The 21848-nt window shown below is 40.7% G+C and overlaps 1 protein-coding gene across 1 annotated transcript in view; it reads right to left on the reverse strand.

The window, feature by feature from the left end:
* The window catches only part of GRM5 (glutamate metabotropic receptor 5), a gene marked incomplete at both ends in the record, with an annotated part of 241386 nt that overhangs the window by 132858 nt on the left and 86680 nt on the right, over positions 1–21848 (reverse strand). Inside the window, 1 exon segment of the mRNA XM_081952370.1 lies at positions 16492–16741. Within this exon segment, the coding sequence (XP_081808496.1) occupies positions 16492–16741 (250 nt within the window).

Below are 21848 nucleotides of genomic sequence, written 5' to 3' on the forward strand. Positions count from 1 at the left end.
AAGAAAAGTATTCTTCTGTTGGAAGACATCTGCCAATATTTAAGCACACACACACACACACACACACACAAAATAAAAATGATTGTGAGGCCAGCTTGTAAAAACTATTATGTCAAGCAACTGTTACATAATATTTCATGCAGCATGATGGTGCAAATCCATGGATTTCATGCGCCGCCCACGAGCTTTGCACGCAGCTCCCCAAACCCCCCAAACTGTTTCCCAAATTGAATTAGGTCTCAAAGGAGAAAATTGGGAAATAACAGTGCTGGTAAATAATTATATTCAATTTTAATGAAATGCAAATGACATTAAATGTAGGTTTTGCTCCGGTTTTTCCTGCTCCTTGTAGGAATGAAGTCCTACAGACATTACAGGAGATTGAAATGTGTCCCTAGGTCCAGAAAATTCATGTAGCCGTTATTCATTTATTGTATATAATCCGGCTGGATTATATATGGTTTGTACTGATCTCTATTGTCGTATTTGGCTCATGTTTTGACTGGAGGAGATTCAAAGGTCAAAACAGGCGTATTATAACATTACTCATTTTACAAAAAGCGGAGCTCCTAAACGTTACAAGCCCCCATTCCCCCATCCTGATTTTTCACTTATATGTTGTGCATGTGCTTTGCCATTGAAAATAATAAAGCACAGAGAATAATATTTTACAGCAGAACTAATGGGGAAGTAATTGCTTGTTAAATAGGAACATAAATAATGCACATATAAGGAAAATATGGGAGAGGATGAGTTCGTGCTGCGATGTGGGTTTCTGTTTTGCTTTTACCCAGATAACTGAAGTCATACGGAAGCTTGTAGCTAATAAAACAGGAATTTGATTAAAAGTGAAAATGGCCCAGTTGTCCCTCTCTGGCTCAGCAACCAAACAAGACAGACACAGACTTCAGAGGAGAATTAGAACTGCAGAAGAAACAATGGCTACCAACCTGCCTTCCATTGAGGACCTGTATACTGCACGAGTCAAAAAGAGGCCCGTGAAAATATCTAAAGACCAGCAGTGGGTTGCTCCTTGTTCGGCCAAACCAATAGTGGAATTCAGGCCTGGATCGCAGAACTGTCAGCGACCGAGGCCTGCCACGCCCCCGAATGGGTTCCCTTGCTACCGTTTGGCTGCTGCCATTTTGATTTTGGTGACTGTGTGTGCACATTTCACTGTAAATTGTTCTGTGCATGCGCGAAGGTTGCGAACCGTTAGTAAAACTGGCAGCAACCCATCCTTGCCACAGACCCCTCATATCCTGGACATAAATTGTTTCAACTTCTGCCCTCAAAACGACGGTATAGAGCACTGCACACCAAGACAACTAGGCACAAGGACAGTTTTTTCCTGAACGCCATCACTCTGCTAAACAACTAATTCCCACAACACTGTTAAATTATTTACTAAGACTGTATTACTATTATTCTTCTCTTCCTTCCTAGTACCTATCTCTTTCCTAGTACCTATCTCTTTCCACTTATGACTATAACCAGGTTGCTTGCATCTTCAAAATATATATTGTTTCATTTGTTTCTTAGTATAATTTGATTGCTTTTTAGTAACCTATGACTATCACTAAGTGTTGTAGCTTAATGATCCTTGATGAATATATTCTATTTTATTTTTCTTTGTGTACACTGACAGCATATGCATCGAAGACAAATTCCTTGTATGTGCAATCACACTTGGCCAATAAAGAATTCTATTCTATTTAAATGTAACCAATTGACATGCTAGCTGGAAGACGTATTGAAGAGCGTTTTGTGTGTGTGTTATCTGTCTAATTAAAACAATAAAAATAATAATAATTAAAAAAAGAATTCTATTCTATTCTATTCTATTTAGAATGAAATACAGTTCTCTAACAAAAGCCACATTTCAGTTGGGATCTTTAAAAAAAAACATACGATATCCAGCATGATGCCATAGATTTATGTTTGCAGCAGCTGTCAAAACAGCCAGTGAAATCTTTGGCTGCAGCAACACCAGCATTAATTTCAAGATTATAGGAAGTGTTAGTTCTGCTCTGTGCTATATTGGTTAGACAGCACCTGCTGCAGTTTCTTTGCCAAGATGGAAGAGGGATGCTGAAGATCTTGGAAATTGCAGAGAGAAGACCAGGAAAGAAGGCAAGGGGTTTGGAGGTGAAATCCTGTGAAGGACACTGAAGAACGGGATATATTTACCCTAAAGAAGTGAAGGTGAAGGAGAGACATTTTAGTGATTTTCTGAAATCTGAAGGGCTGCCACAGGGAAGAGGGTGTGAATTTATTCTCCAGAATGCACAACAGTAAGACAAAAAATAGGGAAGGAGGAAGGAGGGAAAGAAAAAGAAAGAAAGAAAGAAAGATAGAAAGACAAAAAGAGAGAAAGAGAAAGACAGAAATATAGAAAGAGAAAAATAGAAAGATAGAAGACAGAAAGACAGAAAGATAGAAAGAGAAAGATAGAAAGACAAAAAGACTGAAAGATAGAAAGAGAAAAGACAGAAAGACAGAAAGATAGCAAGAGAAAGATAGAAAGACAGAAAGAGAAAGATAGAAAGACAGAAAGACAAAAAGACAGAAAGATAGAAAGAGAAAGATGAAAAGACAGGAAGACAGAACGACAGAAAAATAGAAAAAGACAAAATGACAGAAAGATAGAAAGACAGAAAGATAGAAAGAGAAAGACAGAAAGAGAAAGACAGAAAGAGAAAGACAGAAAGAGAAAGACAGAAAGAGAAAGACAGAAAGAGAAAGACAAGAAAGATAGAGATTCTTTAAAGAAAGAGATTCAAACTTAAAATAAGGAGTTCCTCCTGACAATTAAGTCTACCTTCTGGGGTTGTGGGTGTCCATCAAACAAAGTTTGGACAGCTGTTGGAAAGGTGTGGAAATTCTTGATTTGGTCAAGAGGTTGGACTAAAAAAGATCAACAAGGTTTCTTCTAAATTTATGACTATAGGATTGGGATTTGTAAGAGACTACAATATCCAGGCTGATAGCTCTAGAGTTACTTGTTTGTTTATTGAAAGACTGCTGCTGCCCCACACGACTTGCAATGGTTTGTAACCGTAAAACGGAACAATGCAGCAATAGCATTAGCATTTAGATTTCACAGTGCTTTTACAGCCCTCTCTAAGTGGTTTACAGAGCCAGCCTATAGCCTTGAACAAGCTGGGTCCTCGTTTACTGATCTCGGAAGGATGGAAGGCTGAGTCAACCTTGAGCCAGTGAGACTTGAACTGCCAAATTGCAGGCAGCCGGCAGGCAGCAAAAGTATCGCTACTAGTCTGAATAGTCACTAAATTCCACTGCTTAGTTCAATTCTCCTTTTTGATCATTGCAGGGTGTTTTCTTTCTCCCATTAAAAAATAAAAACAAAAAACAAAAGAGCAAAATCAGTGTGGAAGGACACGTCTCCCATCCTCAATTCCCTCCTGGATCTTGACTGTTTCTGCCGAGATCTACAGGGCTTTCTCTCGCCCCTCTGAGCAGATTGAGATTTCAAGGTTTTGGGTATTTCATCCATGTTACTGATTGCCTTCAGCTTTAACCTCCAGAGGCACAACAGCTACACAGCAAATGATCCGTCAGTCAGACGGAGGGAGAAATGTGTTTGATGTTCAGCACTTTGTCATTTTAATCGGGTCGTAGGGAAATTGATCCTTCTCTGATTTTAGAACTCGCCTTCTTTCCAAACACAAAGGTAAATGTATCAAGGGTCAATCAGAGGAGGCTTGGGTTCAAATCCCCAATCATGCTCATAATAACTCATTCTCCTATAGTCTCATCTAACTTACAGGGTTGTTGGGAAGACTATCATTTACAACCTTTGGAATAGTTTAAAGGGTTTGATGTTATAGAATGGAATGGACTGGACTGGAATAGAATAGAATAGAAAATATGGAATGGAATGGAATAGAATAGAATAGAAAATATGGAATGGGATGAAATGAAATGGAATAGAATAGAAAATATGGAATGGAATGGAATAGAATAGAGAAGAAAATATGGAATGGAATGGAATAGAATAGAAAATATGGAATGGAATAGAATAGAAAATATGGAATGGAATAAAATAGAATAGAAAATATGGAATGGAATGGAATAGAATAGAAAATATGGAATGGAATAAAATAGAATAGAAAATATGGAATGGAATAGAATAGAATAGAAAATATGAAATGGAATGGAATAGAATAGAATAGAAAATATGGAATGGAATGGAATAGAATAGAAAATATGGAATGGAATGGAATAGAATAGAATAGAAAATATGGAATTGAATGAAATGGAATAGAATAGAAAATATGGAATGGAATGGAATGGAATAGAATAGAATAGAAAATATGGAATGGAATAGAATAGAATAGAATAGAAAATATGGAATGGAATAAAATGGAATAGAATAGAAAATATGGAATGGAATAAAATAGAATAGAAAATATGGAATGGAATGGAATAGAATAGAAAATATGGAATGGAATGGAATGGAATAGAATAGAATAGAAAAATGGAATGGAATGGAATAGAATAGAATAGAATAGAATAGAAAATATGGAATGGAATGGAATAGAATAGGTTTATTGGCCAAGTGTGATTGACTAGGAATTTGTCTGGTGCAGATGCTCTCAGTGTACATAAAAAAGCAAGATACATACGTCAAGAATCATAAAGTACAACACTTAATGATAGTCACAGAGTACAAATAAGCAATCAGGAAACAATCAATATAAATCGTAAGGATACAAGCAACAAAGTTATAGTCATGCAGTCATAAGTGGGAGGAGATGGGTGATAGGAACGATGAGAAGACTAAGAGTGATAGTAATGCAGACTTAGTGAATATTTTGACAGTGGTGAGGGAATTATTTGTTTAGCAGAGTGATGGCATTCAGGGGAAAACTGTTCTTGTGTCTAGTTGTTTTGGTGTGCAGTGCTATATAGCGTCATTTTGAGGGTAGGAGTTGAAACAATTTATGTCCAGGATGCGAGGGGTCTGTAGCAGGGGTGGGTTGCTGCCGACGTTACTGCCGGTTTGCAACCTGTGCGCACATTGTAAATTGAGGACTATTTGTATTCAATTCTAAGTCCTAAAAAAATTCATGTAACTTTCCCCTCATTTTGGTCATGCCCAAGCTCAGCACATAATGAAGTGAGGTGAGAAATATCACCGTGATGAATACGCTTGGATTCTAATACGATGTATCTTGCCCATCGAACAAGGAATAAATTGCATTTAATTTAACTTAATTAGCACCCTTTTATTTCTTAGCAACAGTATGTTCTGAGAGCGGCCAAATTGTTTCGGGAACCTATTTGTTAGTGTCTAATCTCAGCCAGCCACATGTAATGTTTATCCTCTTTGGTGACACGGGGAACATTATAAATCACAAAAAGATGTATGTGGCCAAGGGAAGGCTTGTTCATTAGGCAAGATAACTGCATTTTATAGAACTTTTTTTAAATCGAAAAACCTGGAATCCAGTTCTGTGCAGCCAAACATTTACTAAGTCATTTAAAACATAGTTATTCACTGCAGATGCATCATAGCAAAATGCCAAAAAATATAGTTAGAGAGCCTACAGACACCCCTTTACACCCCAAGTTGGTTTGATGCTTGTTTGTGTCAGATTTTGTTGCATAAATTCAAATTCAGAAGCACACAAATAACTGATTCAGCAAGATTCATTAACTTCTTTGTATACATAAGAATAGATGAATAAATGTACTTCCAAGTAAACACAAGGCAAGAGAGATACAGGCAAACACAAGCAGTTAGTTTCATTTCAGACAGAGATAAGCCCAGACAGAGTGCTGGTTTACTTCTCAGAGCAGCAGACTGCTTAAGTTTCTGTTTCAATTCTCTGCACAGATTCAGATCTGTTTAAGCTCTCTTTGGCTGACTTAGTTGCTATGCCTATTCATTGGCTGACCTTGTTCCCACGTCTCTCCCAGTCATGAATATTTTAACAGTTTGTTGGATGTTTTTGCATTGCAGAAGTTTAAGTGATCAAATGAGCGTGTTATGCCTTGCAGATGCTTAAGGCACACATTTTCTCGCTTCAAATCTGAAGACTCTCTTCCCAATTGAGCCTAGCCCCATCCAACTTTGGATGGCTGCATCTGAAATGCCATCAAAGTCTGGTGGGATCTTCTAGCACAGGAGTGTTCAACCTTGGCAGCTTTAAGACCTGTAGAATTCAACTCCCAGAATTCCCCAGCCATCATAGAGGAGCACCCTTTGAATGTTGTGAGTAGGAATGGATTTCCAGAGGGAAAATTGCAGACTACATGAACCAGGAGCACTACTCAGGTGATCCTAAGGACACAGATAAACCTCCAAGTGGCCTCAATGACCCTCTAAAAGGATGCAAATGACTAGCTGCCTGCAAGCAATATAAATCATTCAGTTCCCCACTATCCTGTCAGAGCTGAAGAAGCTTCTCAGATGAGAAGCGAAACGTCTTCAAAAGAAAAAACAAGAAAGCCCAGTTGCCTCCTAAAAAAGCACCTTTGGGACAACCATGACCTGGATGATCTTATCTTTACTTTACTTTACTTTACTTTACTTTACTTTACTTTACTTTACTCTAGACTTTGAGTCTCATTAGAAAATTTGCATGCTGGAGTATAAGCCTAAAAAGCCATATTTGACCTTCAGTAATGAGGCTCAAAGCATTAGGGTTCGGTCCCTATCACTAAGACATGATATTTGCCAGGCAACCCAACTCTAGCTGCAATGACCTTGAATTATTAAAAAAAAAATCCACGTGAGAAACGTGCAGAAAAATAGAGGAAACAAATTTAAAAAGAAGAAGGTTGAGGAGTCCTATTTCATATGAGTAAGCAGAGAGCCTACAATATGTCCGTATTGTGCCTTAAACCTGGAATAGGTCTTCCTTTGTTTCCCATTAGACATGCTTGCCTGTTCTACATTGCTGGGTATTGATTCAACAAAGCATCCAGCAGTGTATTTGAGAGTAGGATAGGAGCCAGAAGTGGCTAGCAATTCAATGACAAAAGGCAAGTTTAACAGACATAGAAATGCTTTGCGAGTTGACAGCAAGAATCTTTCCTCAAGTGCTCTCTCTCTCTCTCTCTCTCTCTCTCTCAGACAAACAACCTTCATGTTGTCTCTTTCTTTCAAATGTGCAAGGAAAGTATGATTTTTACAGTGACGTGCGGTGAGGTTTATGCCTGGTGAGGCTGGTGACGTCATCAGGAAGGCGGGGAATGGGACCACATGTGCTGGAGGCTGAGGCTGCCTCAGTCTCCAGCACACATGTTCCCATTCCCCGCCTTCCTGAGCGTGCTCCGCCGGCTCGCGCTCCCCAACAGCAGCTGCTTTTCCTTGCTTTTCTGTGCGTCTGGCGTTTAGGACATCCGGCTATCTACCTAAACGCCAGACGCACAGAAAAGCACTGAAAAGCACTTCACCGCCAAGCCACTTCGTCTTGATGACATCGCCGACGTCGCTGCTGGGCGCGGCCGGCCGGAGGTAACCAGAGTGGCGCCGAGGGGTCCGGGCGGACGAAAGAGCGAGTGAGCGAACGATGGAGGATCAGGCAGCCTGATCCTCGGTCGCTCATCCGCCGGACTGCCTTGGCGCCGCTCTGGCTACCTCCGTCCTTCCGCGCATGGCAGCTGCGGCGACGTCATCAAGCCCCTTCCACTTCTGGATGTTGATTGCAGTCGCGAGGAGCGCGCAAAGTACAGCAGAGGCAGGAACGTTATTGGCGCTTCCGAGAACCCTCCTGCCTCCGCCGGTTGCCCAGCTGGCGCTCCTCCTCCTCCCTCCTCTTTTATATATATGAAACTCCCTCGTGGATATTATTATTTTATATATTATTATTTCATGATGAGAGGTGAGGCTCTGCCTCCCCTGCCTCCCCTGACCGCACGTCCCTGGATTTTTAAAAATTCTTTCTCACAATTCCATGCGCCTCTGCAAAACGCAATTTGTTTTAGAACAGAGATGGGTAATGATGGGATACAATCAAGATCAACTGAGGCACCAATACCACTCTATAAAGTCCTAGTAAGACTACACCTAGAATACTGCATCCAGTTTTGGTCGCCACTATAAAAAAGATGTTGAAACTCTAGAAAAAGTGCAGAGAAGAGCAACCAAGATGATTAGGGGACTGGAGGCTAAAACATGCAATGAACTGGGCATAGCTAGTCTAGTGAAGAGAAGGACCAAGGGAGACATGATAACAGTGTTGCAATATTTGAGGGGCTGCCACAGAGAGGAGGGGGTCAAGCTGTTTTCCAAAGCACCTGAAGGTCAGACAAGGAATAATAGAAGGCAACTGACCAAGGAGAGATTCAACTTAGAAATAAGGAGGAACTTTCTGACAGTGAGAACAATCAACCAATGGAACAGAAGTTGACTTTGGAAGTTGTGGGGGGATTCATCACTTGAGACTTACAAGAAGATATTGGACTGCCATTTGTCAAAAATGGTGTAGGGTCTCCTGCTTGAGTAGGGGTGGTTGGACTAGATGACCGATAAGGTCCCTTCCAACTGTGTTAATCTGTCTGATGGCCCCTTTATGATTTACGGACTTCAACTTCGTTTCCCCCCCCCCCGCTTTAAAATTTCATCTCAAGCCCATTTCTTTTCCCCAAGCATTGAAAATAAAATAAAATAAAACAAGTCCATCCCGTTTATAAAACAAGTCCATCCCGTTTATATTTCCCGATATAAAAAGGTAATGTTCTTCCTGTTTTATCTTTTCCTATCTGCAGTTTTAATTTAATGATGAAAAGGTGAGGGAACTGTTCTCCAGCCTGCCTTCATACCACAGCCATAAAGCCATTGGATGCTTTCCCAGCTTCTGTAGTCAACCCTGTCCTGCAAAGCAGCTGGCTCCACATGTGGATATCCAGTGAAGCTGGAAAAACATAATCCTGTACCAAGTTGGATATGAACCCAGAACTGTTCCTCTCTCTTCCTGCCTTTGGAGTCAAGCCAAAGTCACAGCAACTATTCTCACTATTTCTTGTTTTTATTTTTCACTAGCCAATAACCCGGCGTTGCCCTGGTATTTATTTATAGGGGGAAAATGTCCCGACCAAACGTAATTTCTAATGTTGGATTTTCCCCCTTACCAGAGGGAACCCCCTTGGGGAGTACTGTGAAGCCGTTACCATGACAACTCCACTGCCGTGCACAGTAGAATCCATTTTATGGCAGTACAGTAAAAGCCATTTTAAGGCACAACAGGCTGTATCTTAACAGAACACACACCCTGGGGAGTGTTAGAGGTATCTTACCCCCACAGAATTTGTTTCCAGAGGGTAAGTTATCTATGTACCAAGTTTGGTTGAAATTGCTCGAGGCGTTCCAGAGTTATGCTGGAAGATACACACCCACAGCCGTTTTTACATGTATATACATTTGATTATTATTATGATTTGCTTTTGAGCTAGTGTTGATGCCTAGCAATCAGCTGGACAGGTCCTTGCAGTTATCTTGGCAAGATTTCAAGAGTGGTTTGCCATTGCATCCTTCCTAGGGCTTAGAGAAAGTGACTGGCCCAAAAGTCACCCAGATGCTTTCATGCCTATAAATCAGTCTCCTGGTTTCTAGCTTTGGGTCTTCATCTCTCTACTTATTTTTACATTGTAGATTGGGGACTCATCAGGGATAGATGGTATTCTATAGCAGGTTATTTGGCAACTTTAGGATGTGTGGACTTTAACTTCCAAATTTTGGGACTTTTAAATCCTCACATCTTAAAGTGGCCGAATTTGAAAAATGCTGCTATAGATTACCATCTGGCTAACCCTAGAGAATAATGTCTAGTGGAGAAATTTGATGGAAAACAGGTGAAAACCTGTGCGTGGGGCAAGCCATGATAGTAATAACTTTAATTATTGTTATTATTTTGCTCTGAGAGCTTAAGGAAAAAGCTTGCTCTGAGAGCTTAAGGTTGTATATGACAAATTTACAAAAATTAATAATAAAGAAAGAGAAAGGGAGGAAGGGAGAGAGGAAAGGAGAGAGGGAGGGAGGAAGGAAAGAAGGAAGGGTTACTTTCAATTGGAATTGGTGTTTGCACAACCCTTTATCCCATCCAAAAGGTAGATTACTATATTTGAATGTTATTTCACACAGAGTGATTTCTCCAAGGGGAAATTTGGGATATCAACTCCCAGAATATTTCTCTTGTTGCCTAGGCCAGTGTGTGTTACCACTGGCAAAATTAAGACATGTGGACTTAAACTCCCAGAATTCCCTAGCAGGCAAGGCAGCCTGGGGCATTCTGGGAATTGAAGTCCGCGCATCTTATACAGTTGCTTGAAGTTGAGAATCACATGTCTTTCCTTTCTCTAATTCAAAATAGAATTATAAGTGGAGCTCAGCTTCCAATTTGCTCAGTTTTGAGGTTGCTTTCTGCTTTTCTCTAACAAAGCAGCTCTGAAGCAGCATTAGAACAAGGCTGGGTCCAAATATTTTTGTTAGTGGCCTTATCAGTGGCAGCCTTCCAGGCTAAACTTTTCCAGATAGCCCTCAGGGAATTACTATTGATGTTTGGATGTTTGTTTGTTTATTTAATGATTAACCATGCATTGTTTGTTATTTTTCATTTTGCTGATGAACCTGTACTGTCCCTTTTGAGAAAAAAAAACTATGGGTGTTTTATTGCTTTTTGGCAAGTTGTTGTGAGCCACTGTGAGTCTGCATCGATTAATAATTAATAATAAGATTAAATCATAATAAGATTCATGTATAAAAGATTCTCACCTGCTTCTTCGCTTTTAAGAACATTTCCAATGTACTAAAAAACTGTCCAAAATATAAACCAGTTAACATTATAATTCAGTAACACTCCAAAAATGTTAAAAGAAATAAATGTGACAAACTAAAATATGGGACAATACCAGATTAGACTGGAAGAGATCAGCACAAGCTGGAAATATATCTGGCTTTTCAAAATTCGGTTTTTTCACTGGCAGCACAATGGGAGGATCCCTTTTACTAAGGGGATAGGTTTTCTAATGGCTTTGCAAAGTTGGAGCTGACAAAGAATGCTCCAATGCACAGGTTAGCAGTTTTCTGACCCAGGCTTCCTTAAAGCAGAGTCTTGGTCCCTGCAAAACCTCTTTTATTTACACGACTGTGAATTCCTTTCATTCACAGTCAGCAAGGCTTGGCAAACAGTCTTTCAAAGGAATATTTATCAACACGAACCTTATCTTGTTTGGCGAGCTGTGTCCAAACACAGGGCAAGGCCACACTTGGCGCAGAGTCTCTTATAGTCACAAACAGAACTTCCCACTCTTGAAACGACCGAAGGAATGAATTGTTTCCTGCAAAAGCCCACTCCCCGTTCGCTCCTCTTTCGTTTCCTACGGGAGGGGTCAATCACCTCCAAGGTGTGGCTTTACTCCCAAGTTGATCCTGCTTTCTTAGTTGTTCTTGTTTTCTGGCAGCTCTGCGCACACGGAAACTGGGAACAGGCTCCAGCTGTTCCTCTGCCTCACTGTTGACTAGCATAGTCTCTTATAGTCACAAACAGAACTTTCCACTCTTGAAACTAGTTATTTCTTTTACCCTGAAAGCATAACAAACTTACGGTGACATCTGAATTTTGCATGTAACTCTCAAACAGTCTTTCGTTGGACCCTGGAGCCTCCTTTGAGCAGAGATGTAAAAACCTGGCAACGCAAGGCCCCAGAACAATACTCCACACTTTATATAAAACTATATTGTGCATTCTAAAATATTTAGCTTTGGGTGAAAAATTAATAACTCAGACCTTAAATCAAGGCCTGAAAGCTAGTTTGGTGCAGTGGTTAAAGCATCTGCGAGACTGTGAGTTCTAGTCCCACTTTAAGCACACAGCCAGCTGGGTGACTTTGGGCCCATCCCTCTCTCTTAGCCTTATGAAGAAGAAGGCAAGAGCAAGCCAATTCTTGCCGAGAAAAATATGGATTTAACTTTGTAATTACCAAGACTGTCAAAGACACAAACAACCCTTTCCCAGCAAATCCTTAACTGCTTCCCAAAGCCTAACAGAAATCCACATATAGCTGTAGATGCTACACAAGATAATATTTAACTGACAATTTAAAGTTTAATATACAGGTAGTCTTCACGGTGGCTCAGTGTTTAAGACACAGAGCTTGTCGATCAGAAGGTCGGCAGTTCAACGGTTCGAATCCCTAGCGCCACGTAACGGAGTGAGTCCCTGTTACTTGTCCCTTCTTCTGCCAGTTTGAAAGCAAATAAAAAATGCAAGTAGAAAAATAGGAACCGCCTTTGGTGGGAAGGTAACAGTGTTCCTTGCGCCTTCGGCATTTAGTCATGCCAGTCACATGACCACGGAGATGTCTTTGGACAGTAATGGTTCTTCGGCTTTGAAACGGAGATGAGCACCACCCCCTAGAGTCAGGAACGACTAGCACATATGTGCGAGGGGAACATTTATCTTTATAATTAGTCTTCACTTTCCAATCATAAATGAAAGCTGATTGCCAAGTGTGGGAATTACGATCGCATAATCATAGAAATTCTGCAAAAGCTGTAACTTCAAGGATTGGTTGTAAGTCTCCTTTTTCAGCATCATAATAATAATTTCAAAAGATCACTGAACAAGTAGTTGGTAAGCGAGGACCTCCTGTATGTATATGTGTATATGTGTATATGTGTATATGTGTATATGTGTATATGTGTATATGTGTATATGTATGTATATATATATATATATATATATATATATATATATATATATATATATATATATATATATATATATATATATATATATATATATATATATATATATATATATATATATATATACACATACATACACACACACACACACCTCTAAACCTGAAACCCAGAAGGATCTTGTTCCCTGTTGCATCCCTTCTACACAACATTGCACTGCTTGCTACCATTCTTGACTATCCCACGCATCATTCAATGAACTACTTGGCCACGCCTTTCCTTAAGGTCATCTTCTGATCTTCAATTAGAGTGGAAAACACACACACACACACCTCTAAACCTGAAACCCAGAAGGATCTTGTTCCCTGTTGCATCCCTTCTACACAACATTGCACTGCTTGCTACCATTCTTGACTATCCCACGCATCATTCAATGAACTACTTGGCCACGCCTTTCCTTAAGGTCATCTTCTGATCTTCAATTAGAGTGGAAAATACACTTCTTTCCACTGCAGGGAAAAATAGTTCAACTACCCCTTGGTTAGTTGGACACTTTAGTTTTGGGCTGAAGAATGGAACGATTAATGCTCAGCTCTGGACTTATATAAATTGTGGAGAGAAGCTTGCACGCCTGGTGGTAGTGGTGATGATGATTGAACGTGATTTCCTCCATAATTCTGGGGTTCCACTTCACTGTTCTATGAACTGATGGTGTCCAAGCCACATTCTAGTTATCTTCCTGATAAGAGAATAAAATAGGTTTTCAGATCGCCTTTGGCACAAGAGACGGCATAGCAGATATATATGATTAACTCAGTGGAGCATGGAAGATGCAGCAAAGCCTTAAGGAATGTGACTGCTTGTAGTTTCTTAACCGTAAAGCATCATACAATGCCATCAGTAGGACTCAAAGACACGCAATGGAGAGTAAGAATTTTTGCTTTCTGTATCTTTATGTCCTTGGTTTCACCGAGGACCTAAACAAAATTAGAAAAAAAATGCTTTTCCTGGTTGAAGGCCTGGAAGTCCCTTTTCCCTGCAGAGACAAGTTGGTGAATTGATATTTGCTACTTAAGAATGCAGAGAGCAACTGGACTGGACTGAGCCTGTGGCATGCGGGCCATAGGTTTACCATCAGCCCTACACAACTTTGGACAAAGGGGTTTCCAACCTCTTCTTGAAAGCCTCCCGTGATGGAGCACCCACAACATCTGAAGGCAACTTCTGTTCCACTGGTTTATGGTTCTCACTGTCAGGAAATTCCTCCTTAGTTCTAGGTTGCTTCTCTCCTCGATCAATTTCCATCCATGGCTTCTTGTCCTGCCTTCGGGTGCTTTGGAAAACAGGTTGACTCCCTCTTCTTCATGGCAGCTGCCTAGATATTGGAAGACTGCTATCATGTCACTCCTAATCCTTCTTTCCATTAAAGTAGACGTACCCAATTCCTGCAACCGTTCTTCATGTTTTATTCTCCAGTCCCCTAATCATCTGCATTCTTTCTAAAGTCTAAATATCATTTTTTCCTAAGGTCTAAATATCTTTTTCTAAATATCATCACGCCCAAAACTGGTTGCAATATTCCAAGTGTGCTTATCGAGGCCTTATAAAATGGTACAAACACTTCACATGATCTTGATTCTATCCCTCTATTAATGCAGCCAAGGGACTGGGTTGGCTTTGCTGGCAGCTGCAGCACACTGCTGGCTCATATCTAAATTGTCCAGTAGGAGAACAAGATCCCTCTCAGAGTTGCAACTTCTAAAAGAAGTAGTACCTCTACGACCTCTTACAACTACTACTTACTACTATTTGCCTTCTTCAACGCATTACTATCTATCGCTGGGTCTTTTCCTGATGGTTCTAAGAAGATATAATCCTTCTCCATGACTGCTTTTCATCTGTTGTTATTTGGGGGCAGATCAAAGTTCTGTCCAATTGGTTATCAGTTCTGCAAATGGCAGGGTTTCACCTGAGCCTGCTGATATTCGGATTTGGAAACAAGTACAGGTGGTTAAAAGGGATGCGGTGGCTCAGTGGCTAAGACACTGAGCTTGTCGATCACAAAGGTCGGCAGTTCGGCGGTTTGGATCCCTAGCGCCGCGTAATGGAGTGAGCTCCCATTACTTGTCCCAGTTTCTGCTAACCTAGCATTTCGAAAGCACCTAAAAATGCAAGTAGAAAAACAGGAACCACCTTTGGTGGGAAGGTAACAGTGTTCCATGCACCTTCGGCGTTTAGTCATATCGGCCACATGACCAAGGAGATGTCTTCGGACAGTGCTGGCTCTTCGGCTTTGAAACGGAGATGAGCACTGCCCCCTAGAGTCAGGAACGACTAGCACATATGTGCGAGGGGAACCTTTACCTTTACCGGTGGTCCTCGACTTACAAATACAGGTAATCTTCAACTGAAATTTGAGACAATTAATGATATTTATGTCATTCAAGTAATGAGATACTTGATGGTTTTAGATTATTGGCATCATTTTACCTACTCTGCATAATTCCACAAATAACACCAATGTAAATTACATCAATTACATTTAATGCAGGTTAAACAGACACTTAGATTGAACAGGCATCTCTCTCCCCTAAATACTCCATTAATTCAAGGTTTCACTGTACTCAGAAATTACATTTGAAACCAGAGATTTGCTTTGCAACACGGTACAATATCTATTTTCTTTTCATTTTAATTAAAAGAAGAAAATAAAATAAAACCAGATGGGAGGGGAAAACAGATGGGCATTCTGGCATATGTTGTCAGCACCAGTCGTGTGATTCAATTTTTTTTTTACTACTGGTTCTGTGGCCGTGGCTTTAATGGGTGTGATGTGGCTTTGTGGGTGTGACTTTGTGGGCGTGGCAGGGGAAGGATACTGCAAAATCCCCATTCCCTCCCCTCCCTACTAATCTGCTTTCCACCTCCGTTCTCCTGTTCAGGGCAACAAAAGAAGATCGGCTGGGAGGCAACAGGGGCGGGGCCAGCCTATTTGCCGGTTCTCCGAACTACTCAAAATTTCCGCTACCGGTTCTCCAGAACCTGTCAGAGCAGGCTGAATACCAACTCTGGTCAAGACCATTGGAAGTGTATACCTACATGGGTACCTTGAATACCAATCATGTTTACATTGAGGTGATAAGCACATTTAAATTGCAAAACCCAAGCTAAGTTCTTCACCACTAAAAAAGGAGGACAAACCTTTACAGTGAACACACTGTATATTTGTGAACGCACACCAAAGTGATGTAAATATAAACAGTCAGATTTTATCTTGAACATTTTGCTATTTATTGTTGTCTTTTCCACTAGATTTTATCACACAGGAATGTAGTCTACTAACAGCCAGCATTAAATTGACACTAGACAACAGTTAAAGGAACTCTAGAGGGGTTCTAGGCTCTAGAGGGGTTCTAGACTCTAGGCTGATTGCTTGCTTGATTCCACCCCCAGACTCTGCTTCTTCTACTACTACAAGTTCTCAGTAAACAATATGATGGACCCTTCAGTGGCTTCTCATCTGGCAAATTCATTTGAGGCCTCTGCATGGTGGTAAACCCTTATTAGCATTGACACAACTAACTAAATTAAACAAAGCAATAAAACACAGTAATGTGATAAGTCACTTTTTTTGATTGCTGTTGTAACTTTGCTAAACAAATGGTTGTAAGCAAAGAACTACTTGTAGTGGATTATTGTTCTCCTGATGTCAATCAATCAAGGTATCTTTAACCACGATACAGCTCGGATGTAAATATTGAAGGATTGATTCTGTTTATCAAAAGAAGGCAACAACGAATGACAGATTTACTCACCTGCCCAGCAGTAAAAATTCACTGGCCAGCCCCAAGCGTCTCATTGCCATCAACAGTCCTCGTACTGTCATGCCTTCGCAGAAACAGGCGACAACTCTTGCTTTGGGTAAATGGCTTCTGAGCTTTTCCAACAATTTATCAAAACTCTGTTCTCCGGCATTGCTGTAGATCTTGTAAGAATGAGCGATGCAGATCCCTTCTTTAGCTGACATGTCTTTGAAGGCTTCCATCCCACTTTCGCCATAGTTTCCTAGAGCGAGAACCAAGAGACGCACAAAAATATTAGCCAAAAAATGGTGGGAAGGTTTGGTTTGGTTTGGTTTATTTGGATTTATATGCCGCCCTTCTCCAAAAGGACTCAGGGCGGCGTACAACATTAAAAAACACACATCCCAAAAGTTAAAAAAGATTAAATTCATATCCAAAAAAACAAACCGAATTTAAAAAAAAAAGAACAATACATTTAAAATAAGTTAAAATTAACAGGCCAGGCCGGCTTGCTGGAGAAGCCAACTTTTTACGGCGCATCGGAAGGACCGGAGGTCGGGGATTATGCGAAGCTCCGGGGGCAGCTCGTTCCAGAGGGAAGGGCTCTTATAAGCAGTGACGTACAGTGGTGGACTTAATTTTTTTCAGCAAGAAGTTCTCTGCCTGGTTACTGGGTAGACATAGCTATGGTGGGTGTGGCCTAGTTGGCCTCCTGCCCCATGATGGGGGGCTTTTTGCCCTCCCTGGGCTCCGGAGGCTTTCCTCAAGTGTCTGGGAGGCGAAAACGTCCCAAACTTCCAGTAGGTCCATTTTTTGCCCACCCCAGCCTCCGCACACACCCTGCACTTATCTGCATCCAAAACAGGCCGCATGGGGACTCCTGGGTGTGGCGGAGTGGGGTGGGCGGAGCCAGCCAAGGGTGGGATTTGGGAGTTCTCCAAACTGCACAGAATATTAGCTAGAGGTTCTCCCGAACCCCTGCAAACCCCCAGCAGCCCCATCCCTGTTGACGTGACTTCCTTGTATGGTGCAGTGATGTCATACAATATTACTTCATCATAAAAGCAGTGACATGGCATAATAGCAATAGCACTTAGACTTATATACCGCTTCACAGTGCTTTACAGCCCTCTCTAAGCGGTTTACAGAGTCAACATATTGCCCCCAACAATCTGGGTCCTCATTTTACCAACCTCGGAAGGATGGAAGGCTGTGTCAACCTAAGCAGCGATATGTAGACTTCAGTCTACAAACTAGGTGATCTGAGCTGAAAAAATGTTATTGCTGGAAACTTGGGAGATTAGCATCGGTTTCTCACTTATAAACAGGACATTCGATTTATTGCTTTCATAATAATGTCTGAAGACATTATGTTTATTTTTGCGTATGCCATACTCCAATAAGTACTTACTCCATATGACCTTGCCTGAACTCAACAAGCTAAACAGGATCAGAGGTGCTTAGTATAAATATGAGATACCACCAGGAAATCCCACATTTGGGGAAGTCAAAATGTGATCCTGGGATTATGGCAGTGTTAAATCACTTTCCAAGAGCTGCCAAGTAAAATGTGTGGTTACATCCATGTAGTCACCAGGTTTCAGGTTCAAGGTCACTTGATATACATTGGACGAACAAAAATACACATAAGCTGAGACATTTAAAATACCATTAAATGTGTTTGCTTACCAGAAACGTAACAGTTACAGTAGTCAACAATAGACGTAACAACAAACACAATAGAATTAGATAAATGGCAGAAACCATGGGATAGAAATGTAAAAATGACAATGTCAACTGCATATAAGGAAAACCTGTACAAAATGTTTTATAGATGGCACTTTGCACCGGCAAGGCTGGCTAGAATGTATAAAGATAGATCAGGCAAATGTTGGAAATGTAACCAAACAACGGGTTTGTATTACCATGTGGTGGACATGTCCCAAAACTTAAAAAGTACTGGTTGAAAATACATACCTGGTTGGAAAAAACGACGAAGAATATTGAACTGAGACAAAGACATTTTTGTTGGTCATCCTACTAGAAAAATACAGTAAAAAGACTATATATTTGATTTTACATGTACTGACTGCAGTTAGGATTATATTTGCACAACAGTGGAAAAGTGAGGAGATCCCATCAGACGAGAGAGTGATTCAGAAAATAATGGAATGCACAGAAATGGACAGATTAACGCTTATTATCAAGGACAGCGAAGAAACTGAATATTTTTGACATGGGATGTATTTTATCAATGGCAAGAGAACAGAAACAGAAGTTAAGAAGGAGGAGATAGAAGAAGAGAAAATATTACTCCAGAGAGAGGTTTATGAAGATATTATATTTTATTGTAATTATCTTGATATATAGTTACATTATCAATGTTATTGTAATGAATATAACAACAAATATGTGGACTATGAACTATCAAATAATTGTACCTAGTTCACACACTGTTTGACGGAGATGAAAAGTATTATAAATAAACTAAAATAAAACATTAAAAATGGACATAATAATGATCCTGAGAATGGTGGATGTGTTTAATTTGAAATGATATACTTAATTTGAAATCTGTCCTGGAACCATGGTGCTAGCTTTCATCAACTCATTTTTGAAACAGGACAGAAGTCTCTGATCTTTAGGAGAAAATTAATTTGAGCTGTCAGTAAAAAGAATAGAGAAGGAAGAATCTTGGCTGTCAAAAAAAGACGATTCTTTACCCTATTATAAATGTGTTTCCCAGGGGATACTTTTCACAGAATTTAGGGTTCCTGGCCAATCAAAGGATATGTCACAAGCCAGGCCAGTTGTAGGTGGCATCAACTTCATTGTAATATGACAGTCTGCTATATTCAGAAATGATTTTTAATTGGTAACCAGAGACTTAAGTTGTTGATGCTATTGTTATTGTTCAGTAGAATAGAATAACAGAGTTAGAAGGGACCTTGGAAGTTTTCTAATCCAACCCCCTGCTCAGGCAGAAAACCTGCATCATTTCAGACAAATGGTTATCCAACATCTTCTTAAAGACTTCCAGTGTTGGAGCATTCACAACTTCTGGAGGCAAGCTGTTCCACTGGTTAATTGTTCTAACTGTTAGGAAATTTCTCCTTAGTTCTAAGTTGCTTCTCTCCTTGATTGGTTTCCATCAACAGTGGTATTCAGCAGGTTCTGACCAGTTCTGGAGAACTGGTAGCAGAAATGTCGAGTAATTCGAAGAACTGGTAAATAACACCTCTGACTGGCCCCACCCCCATCTATTCCCTGCCTCCCGAGTCCCAACCGATCAGAAGGAAATGGGGATTTTACAGTAACCTTCCCCTGCCACACCCACCAAGCCACACCCACCAAGCCACGGCCACAGAACTGGTAGTAAAAAATTTTGAATCTCACCACTGGTTTCTATCCTTTGCTTTTTGTCCTGCCCTCAGGTGCCTTGGAGAATAGCCTGACTCCCTCTTCTTTGGGACAGCCCCTGAGATACTGGAACACTGCTATCATGTCTCCCCTAGTCCTTCTTTTCATTAAACTAGACATACCCAGTTCCTGCAACCATTCTTCATATGTTTTATCCTCCAGTCCCCTAATCTTCTTTGTTGCTCTTCTCTGCACTCTTTCTATAGTCTCCACATCTTTTCTACATCGTGGCGACCAAAACTGGGTGCAGGAATTCCAAGTGTGGCCTTACCAAGGCCTTATAAAGTGGTATTAACACTTCACGTGATCTTGATTCTATCCCTCTGTTGATGCAGCCTAGAACTGTGTTGACTTTTTTGGCAGCTGCTGCACACGGCTGGATCATATTTAAATGGCTGCCCACTAGGACTCCAAGATCCCTTTCACAGTTACTACTGTTGAGCAAGGTACCACCTATACTGTACCTGTGCATTTCATTTTTCTTGCCTAAATGTAGAACCTTACTTTTTTCACCATTGAATTTCATTTTATTAGATAGTGTCCAATGTTCAATACCACTTTAGTCATGTCTGATTCTTCATGACCCCATGGACAATAGTACACCAGGATCTCCCTTCTCTTCAACTGTCTCCCAAAGTTTGCCAAAACTCATGTTCATTGTATTGATGACATTATCTAACTGTCTCATCCTCTTTTGTTTCCTTCTTCCCAACATCAGGATCTTTTCCAAGGAATCCTCTCTTCTCATTTGATGGTCAAAGTATTTGAGCTCAGCTTCAAGGTAAGATAAAGGTTCCCATCGTACATATGTGCTAGTTGTTCCAGACTCTAGGGGGCAGTGCTTATCTCCATTTCAAAGCCGAAGAGCCAGCGCTGTCCGAAGACTCTTAGTCACGCCGAAGGTGCATGGAACGCAGTTACCTTCCCACCAAAGGTGGTCCCTATTTTTTCACTTGCATTTTTACAAGCTTTTGAACTGCTAGGTTGGCAGAAGCTGGGACAAATAACGGGAGCTCACTCCATTATGCGGCGCTAGGGATTTGAATGACCGAACTACCGACCTTTCTGATCAACAAGCCCAGCGTCTTAGCCACTGAGCCACCACATCCCTTTTATGAAATTACGAGGCCTTATTTTATTCAGAATGGAAGGGAGAGGAAAGAAGGATCATCTGAACATTGTTTATTTGGAAAAGGGAAAAGCAAACCAGCGCTCCCATTTGGGAATAGATGCAGCTGCATGGTGGATACAGGGAAGTAACTTTTTGCACAACTTTGCAAACAAGAATACCCATCCAACAGACATTTCTCTACCCTAATTAATTTTTCATACAAATTCTCCTGATGGCGAGGAAGAATTTTTGAGAGAACATGAACATGCATATTTAATTGAACTTATGTGGGAGGGAATAATGAGATTTTTTTTATGGCAGAGAAGAAAAAGAATGGCCATTTCTGTTACTTTTGTGGCGAAACTCTCCAGCATAGTTACCGAGTATAAGATGCACTGGAGTATAAGACGCACCAAGGTTTGAAGAGGGCAAATAAAAAAAAAGTTTTTGCACTCTGCAAACCTTCCAAAAATGGCCCGTTTTTCATGAAAAAACGGGGGCCCATTTCCCCCCCCCAGGCATGAATAGCCTTTAGGGGTCTTGCAGAGTGCTCCGGAGGAGGGGAATTGAGCAAAAACAGCCCATTTTCCGCTCATTTCTGCCTCCCCAGCCCCCAGGCGCTCTGTGAAAGCTTCCTAGAGGCTCTGCACCATTTTGGTGAACGGGCAGGGTTTTGGGAGGAAAGAAATGCTGCATTCAGTGTATAAGATGCACCCAGATTGTCAGCCTCTTTTTTTGAGGAAAAAGGAAAAATATATTATGTCCTCTTAGGAGCAGGCATTCAACCTAAAACCATGATAAGTTATTGGAAGTTATTGGAATCTTAATTGTAAAAAAA

This window comes from Natrix helvetica (assembly GCF_964273705.1).
Source record: "Natrix helvetica genome assembly, chromosome: 4".
NCBI classification, from domain to species: domain Eukaryota; kingdom Metazoa; phylum Chordata; class Lepidosauria; order Squamata; family Natricidae; genus Natrix; species Natrix helvetica.